The sequence below is a fragment of the Juglans regia genome, chromosome 2, assembly GCF_001411555.2.
Source record: "Juglans regia cultivar Chandler chromosome 2, Walnut 2.0, whole genome shotgun sequence".
Classification (NCBI taxonomy): domain Eukaryota; kingdom Viridiplantae; phylum Streptophyta; class Magnoliopsida; order Fagales; family Juglandaceae; genus Juglans; species Juglans regia.
The window spans coordinates 14,348,174-14,356,116 of NC_049902.1; the positions used below are offsets into that span (position 1 = coordinate 14,348,174).

The 7,943-nt window shown below is 39.0% G+C and overlaps 1 protein-coding gene across 1 annotated transcript; it reads right to left on the reverse strand.

Annotated features, from left to right (window-relative positions):
- Positions 1-2,373: 2,373 nt before the first annotated feature.
- On the reverse strand, positions 2,374-3,117 carry LOC118347663 (uncharacterized protein At4g02000-like). The gene has a single exon (XM_035687678.1). It carries the CDS (start codon positions 3,115-3,117, stop codon positions 2,374-2,376), a length of 744 nt encoding a protein of 247 aa, XP_035543571.1.
- Positions 3,118-7,943: the final 4,826 nt, after the last annotated feature.

Sequence of the window (7,943 nt, forward strand, 5' to 3'; positions counted from 1 at the left end):
CCTTACCTCAGCACCAACTATGGGACTAAAAAGAATGGCTGTTTTGTGCTTCTTCAAACATTGCCCTGATGCCCTCTCATACACCTCCAATATTCCACTGATCTTCTTCCATTCCATCCATGAAGCTTTCCCAAAGGTTAAGCAATCATTTGCAGATAACAGATGAGTCAATTTCATCCCCCCTCTAACCACAACAACTCCCTTTATTTCACCTCTTTCTTTAGCTTGCTCAAGCAAAGCAATTAGCCCCTCAACACAGATCAGGAAAAGATAAGGAGATAGTGGATCTCCTTGTCTTAATCCTCTTGTTGGATTTATAAACGCGCCTGGTTTACAATTTACAAGAACAACATATGAGACTGAAGAAATGCACTTCATAATTAGTCCAGTCCACCTTTCTCCAAAACCCATCTTCTTCATGACAGCCTCCAAAAACCCCCATTCCACCCTATCATAAGCCTTAGAGATATCTAGTTTAACTACCATGCTTCCAATTCTCTTTGCCTACATTTCATCGAGTGCAACATCTCATAAGCAACTATAACATTATCTGAAACCAACCTCCCAGGTATAAATGCACTCTGACATTTTGAAATAACTCCATCCAACACCTTCTTAAGCCTATTTGCAAGAGTCTTTGCAATGATTTTATAGACAACATTGCAAAGACTAATAGGCCTAAATTCATTAACATTGCTAGGCTCATTAACTTTAGGAATAAGAGCTATATAAGTTTTATTGATAGCATTAAGCAAATTGCCCCATAACCATTAGGTCTCAGGGCCTTCAATGCTCCCATCATTCTCAAAGCCTCTTCAACCTCCTCCCTTTGAAAATATTTCTCCATAAAATCATTCATAGCTCCTGTTACCTTCAATTCCACAGACCCTATACACTCCTAAATAGCTTCAATAGAGGGATTAGAACTAGCATAAATCTCAGTAAAATGGTCTTTGAAAGCAATAGCAATACCTTCCTCATTTTCTTGCAATATACCCTGAACATCTTTAATAGCCACAATCTTGTTCCTTTTTTTCCTCTGATTTGCACACTCATGGAGGAATTTAGTATTTTTTATCTCCCATGTTGTACCAGTTCTTCTTTGCACACTGCTTCCATTTAACATTCTCTTGTTCTAGTAGACATCCCACCCTCTCTTATAGAACTTTCAATTCCTCCATGTTGTGCTGACTTAAGTTTTCTTGAATATTCTTGATCTTTTAAGAAATCTGTTCAATCTCCCTTCCTGTCTCCTTGTCTCTCCCTTTAAGACATGAAGTTAGTGAACCACTACAACTCTTAAGTCTAGACTGAATTTTCTGAAAAGGTTCTACACTTGACTGTCCCATCTTCCAACCTCTTCTAATCTCCTCTTCACATTCTTCCTGTTTTATCCAACAAGCCTCAAATCTGAATGAGAATTGTCTTCTCATCCTTCTTTACTCACCCTCAGCAATAGAAAGTAGGATGGGTAAATGATCTGAACACCTACCACTCAAGGCCTCTACCCTCCTTTCCTTAAACATATATCTCCATTTATCATTAACCACATACCTATCAAGCCTCTCTTTTGTGAAAGATTGATCAATATACTTATTTGACCAAGTAAATCCCTTCCCACAGCAACTAGTATCCCTTAAGACACAATCCTCCAACACCTCTCTAAACAGGTTAATTTGACTTTCAACCCTCCTCTTACCACCCATCTTCTCCTCTTGCTACAAAATTTCATTAAAATCCCCTCCTACACACCAGGCTGTATCGTTTAATGGTTTCAACTTCCTCAACAATTCCCATGATAGATATCTCTTTCCTGTCACAGGATGCCCATAGAATCCAATAAAAGTCCACTCACTATCCCTTCTGTCCCTTTTACAAGCACACTACTATGCCAACTCAAGTAATTAATCACTTCCACTCCATTCTCCTCTTTCCAGAATAAAACTAGACCCCCTTTCCTCCCCATAGAATCCACCACTAGACCACCCTCCATCCCCAATCTCCTTTGTAAACCAGCAATTTTATAAGAACTAGTTTTTGTTTCACAAACAAAACCCAATTTAGGCCTCTTCTCTTTAACCAAAAGGCTAAGGTCCTGAACTGTCCGAGGGTTGCCCAGCCCTCGGCAGTTCCAACATAAAAGATTCATAATGCCAGGTGGTGCTGCTCAGCTGCCATGACCCCTAGCCTGTCATCAACATAGGCCAACATATCACTGCCTCTCATCCTCTTCTCTTCCATCATCACAACATCACCATCATCCCTAGGTTCAAATCTTCTTTTTACAGCAGTAAATGAACTTGAAATCATACCTAGTTTAGGTCTAGCCCGAGCTCTTCTCTTCCACCTCAAAGATCTTTTGCTCTCTTGTATCTAATCCTTAGTATTAGAACTCCTCCTCTCCATCTGCATTTTACTTTCAACCTCAACATTATAAATCTCCTTCCCTTCTGCAAAATTATCAGACCTCTCCTCATTCACCATAGACAGCATCACATTAGGTTGAACTTTCAAACCTTCATTTGATTCCTCTCCTTCTTGCCCTATCACATCCTCCATCCCTCCCCTTTCTGACTCAACTCCCTTCTCATTTTTTTCAGATCCTGATCTTTGCTCATTATAATCACTCCCTCTCTGATCTCTATTTCTAGCAGCACCTTTTCTCATTTGAGGTAAAGCTCTCAACCAAACACCATATTGGTCTGAGTTCCCATCTCTCTCCTTACAACCGTCCTTATCATGAAATTTCATCCCACAATTGAAACACAGTCTAGGCAACTTTTCATATTGGAATGGCACCCAACTAGTCTTCCCATCCACATCAATAGTTCTTCCTTGGGCTAGATGCCTTCTAAGATCGCACTCCACCCTCACCCTTAGACACCTTCCCCAAGCCAAGCCATCCTCCTGTACATCTACCTCCAACACCTCCCCCAGTGATCTTCCAATTAACTCTCCCATTTCCTTGTTCATATAACTCAGAGGTAAATTCAACATCTGTATCCAGAGACATGCATGATCAAAATCAATCTTACTAGGCTGCATTTCACCATCAAAATCCTTTAAAACAAACAGGTGGTTGTCAAACAACCATGGACAACCACCAAGAACTCTCATCTTATCTCTACGATTTAGAAACATAATAACAAAGCAATTGCTCCCAATGTCATGAAATTCTAGTGGTTTCCTACATTCCACACCTTTTCCATCATCAATTTGACTACCTCCCTTGCAATCTTGCGATCCGATAACACCTTTCCGACCAAGCTCCTCTCGCCCTTTGATTTCGTCAACCCTATCGTATTTTTCTAAACTCTAATTGGAATCTCCTCTTCGTCATTCAACTTCATCCTCCGCCAGACATCCTCCATATCTTCCATTGCAATACTCTGCTCACAATTGCAGCAGAGAAATCCTCCCTTCCTCCAATGAGGAAGATGACTAACAGCTTCACCTCACTCACTTTCCAGAAACGGAAAGTAGTTGAGAGAAGAAAAAAAATGTGTACTATTATAGCTAGCGTGTCTATTGAATGACTATATGGGTATTTTTTATGCAAATTTCGCACAATAATATATATCTATATATATGAACCTATTTTTATAGAAACATTCTATTTATAAGCCGGTATAGAGAACACACCATCCAAATTATTGATGTGACACGATTTGATTTGCAAGAGTTAAATTTATAAATTTTTCTTACAAATTAAATCCTACCACATCAGTAGTATACAATGTGTATACTGCATACCGGCTCATGAATATGATTTTTCATTTCCATATTGTAGCATATGAAAATTTGGTTTTAGCCCTTAACTGTAATTGTAACATTTGGTCCTAGAATGTTTAGGAAATAATACCTTAAAGTTATATATTGAGACCATATTATAACATATTGAAATAGTACCTCATTCTAAAGCTTAAACTAACCTTAACATTTGCAATTACTATTACTAGAGCATACATGTAACCCCCGTTTATTTATAAATAATAGTTAGAGTATTATATTGTATGACTGGTTGTTTATTAATATATGTATATTATACATAAATTAGAATTATTACTATTATTATTTGGGATTATGTGAGGACTGCGCCGAATAAAGAGTTCAGTATGCTGGACACTTACTTCAAAGTGAGGCCGAAATATGGTGCAGCACTAAGAGACAGCTTCTAGTTAAGTGACTAGGAAGCATAGCTGCACTCACCTGATACATATTTAAGGAAGAATTCTCTAATCGATTCTTTCCGGAGTCAATGAATTAGTAGAAGGCCCAGGAGTTCACTAATTTGGTTCAAGGAAACCAAACAGTGGAACAATACGCGGCTCGCTTCATGGTGCTAGGAAGATTTGCCCTGCATTTGATCGTGACGAAAAATATGTAGGCTCAAAAGTTCCAAGGAGGCTTGTAACCAAGGATTCGTAGCCACGTTGCTTGCCTTTGAATATAGAATTTTGGGTAGCTAGTGATTGTACCTTCAATAGCAGAAGCATAATAGATGAGCTTGATCACTCAGATCAGCATGGAGTGAAAACAAACTCTTCCTTAGAGGAGGCATGTAGAAGAAAAGAGTTCTACCAGCAATGGATAAAGGAAAGGGAGTTATGGTCGGGAATGCCGCACCTATAACACTGCCAACATGCTATAGATGTGGATGAAGACAGTGGTGAATGCAGAATGATCACAAGAGCGTGTTTTAAATGCAGATAGATAGGTCACACGTTCCGAGATTGTCCCCATAACATGCCTGAAAGTAGACTGCATACGATCCCAACACGAAACCAAGCCCTAAGACTCTGGTTAAGGCTCGAGTCTATGCGGTGACACTAGGACAAGTAGACTTAGAAGTTGATGAGGCAACATAGGCGGGAGGGATCACTGGTATTGCTCTAACCTCACTTTGGTTAAAAAGACATTTAGAATTGTTTGAATTTTCTAGTTAATAGTGTCATCCTGATTAGGTAAGGTTAAGTTGCTACATTATACGGCATGTGCATTGTTTGATTTAGGAGCATCTCATTCCTTTGGGTCTGCTATTTTCTTGTGACTATGTGATTTTCCTACCAAACTGTTGACTCGAAAAGTCCTGGTGACAATTCTAGAATGAAACATAGTTAGTTGTACCGGAATAGTCAAGGACTACGCAATAGAAGTAGAGGGATTTGTGTTAAAAGTAGACTTGTTGGTATTCTGTTTGTTGGGATTCGATGTACTCCTAGGTATGGATTGGTTATTCAGGCACTATGCAAAGATTAATTATTGTAGAATAGAAGTTGTGTTTGAACCACCTATTGCAAATTGGATTTGTTACGTAGGAGAACCTGTTAAGGTATCCCCATTAGTAATTTTTGCTTGTCAAGCCAAGAGGTGTATTGCAAACGGTGCGTTAGCGTATTTGATTTTTGTAGTAGAGAAGATGGAAGGAACTAAAGGAGATAAGGGAATTGATGATTTACATGGAATCCCCTGATAGGGAAACATAGTTTATCATAAAGTTAGAGCTGGTAACTGCCCCAGTGCATAGAGCACCTTATAGAATGGCTCCTACAGAGTCAGAGAAGTTGAAAACCCAGATCAAGGAATTGTTAGAAAATGGATTCGTTCGACCTAGTTCTTCTCCATGGGGTGCACCGGTATAAATTGTAAAGAAAAGATGGATCAATGAGGATGTGCATCGATTATAAGGAGCTAAACAAGGTAAGGATTAAGAATAAGTATCTGTTACATCAAACATATGACATGCTAGATCAGTTGCAAGGAGCATCGAAATTCTCAAAGATATACTTAAGGTTAGGATACCATCAACTGAAGATTAGAGAATAGGACATATCCCGGTACAACATGTATATCTTTGTGTGAGAGTCGACCTATGTTGGGGACAGGCGAGTCTACTTGCACCATATTGGTCGAGTGGGAGTGATTCCCTGATTTCGAACGATGGAGTGTCTCTCCCCTTGTTGGTCCATCACGCAATGGATGTGACGCCCCCATCCTCCAGTTGGGATGAAATGAAGACTTGGAGCATCGGGACATGCAACACAAGGTTACATCTCCTTAATACAGATACTACATAGTTAGATCAATTCTCTCATCCGCTCTATGGTGTATAGAGCCATCGTTATAAACACTAATGTGATGCCCCAACCTCCGCTTGGGATGTAACAGAGACTTAGAGCGTCGGGACATGCAACACAATGTTACATACCCCCCCCTCCCGTACATGACAGTTAATATGCAATACATCCTAAAAATGCAGCTAGTAGCATACAATAATCGTAGCAAAAAGTAAGGGTGAAAATGAACTGACTCCAGAATAACTAAAATGATCCCAATAATATTGATAAGTTCAAATCATCAGGTAGCTTAATCTTAATACAAAATACCAAATTTCCAAAAGAAATCTAAACCAACTACTTCATGTGCTCTATGGCATGAAGGGTTAGGCTTAGAAATATCAAAATAAGATCAAGTCTCCTGTCGACATCTAGTTCCTCGTCAATCCTCTTGATCCACTAGTCCATTGGGTTCATTTGCATCTACAACTTCTATCATTTCGAATGAAATGATAGTGGGTCCACAGAGGGTGAGATTTACTTGAAATCTCAATAAATTAGACAACCAACGTGCACAAAGATAGACTTAATGCTATAACTAATATTTTCACCATCATGAATTATCAAGGCATGCCATAACTAATATTTTCAACAAAATAATTTAGACAATAAACCTATCCCCCAATATTTCGACTTCTAGCTAAACATAGTATCTCATGCTATAATCACCCAGAATTAATGCTAACACTAAAAAACATAACTTAACATATAAACTAAGATCTAGAGAGAAAACTTACAAAGATTCTGTAGCCTATGAAGCTTCCCACTCAGAGCGTACAACTCAAGAACTCACTCAGAACACTTAAGAACTTCAAAGAACTGGAGGATGAGAACTCTCATGAACACTCAAGGGAGTTTAAGGAAGTGAAGTGAGGAAGAAGTGGGGGTGGAGTTTATATTGGCTCCAAAGGGTGCGTGTGGCGTTGGCAAGGTGGCCTCCCATTGGGGGGTTTGGGCGGTGGTGATGATGCCGCCTAGCCTAGATCCTATTTGGGTGGTTGGCTAACTTGGTGATCATTGCACCTTAGAGTAGGTTGAAATGGCTTTGGGGAGAGGGGCTTTGCCATGTGGTAGTGGTGAAAGGGCGGTGCAATTAATGCAATGCTTAAGGGTTAATGATGCCACCGGGTATGGGGTAATTCACAAGGCAAATCTTTTTCATCTTATTCATTTGGACTATCCTCTTGGCATTTTGTGGCTAGTTTAAGGCATAATTGAGTATCCTCTTTAGGTAGTAGAAGGTGGTAGGGGTGTTCATCCGGGTTCCAACCTGGAAACCCGGGTATACCAGGACCAGGATCCGGGTTTCAATCCCGGGCCGGAACCCGGACTAGGTTGGTTCGGGTCAGACCTGGGCCAGAACCCGGATTTTGGGTTCCGGGTTGAACCTGGATTTTTTTTATTTTTTATATTTTATTTTTTTACACAAAAGCTTTTTTTTTATTAATTGGACTTTAAATATTTTGTCTCCATTTAAAATTTTAAATCATATTCTCAATACAACATAAGCCTATAATATAACATGAGCCTATAAACAATTAATTAAATTTTTTAACTAAATGCATGTAAAAATAAAAAAATAATATTCATCATGTAAAATGCATGCAACATACAGGATGCAATCAACTATATATTACATTGTTTGAACTAATTTGCTAAGAATATTACAAAACACATACATTTCTTTAATTAAACTCTAATGCACAACAAATTGTTTGCAAAAAATAAAAAAAATTTCCAGCATTACTTTTCAGTGCCACAACATAGGCAGCACCATTTTGGCAAACAGTTGCAGGTTTTGCTAGGGGCTTCTTCTTGGCAGGTGCA

Coding starts and splice junctions, on each gene's coding strand:
- LOC118347663 (XM_035687678.1), bottom strand. CDS start 3,117: ATGAGAGTTCTTGGTGGTTGTCCATGGTTGTTTGACAACCACCTGTTT.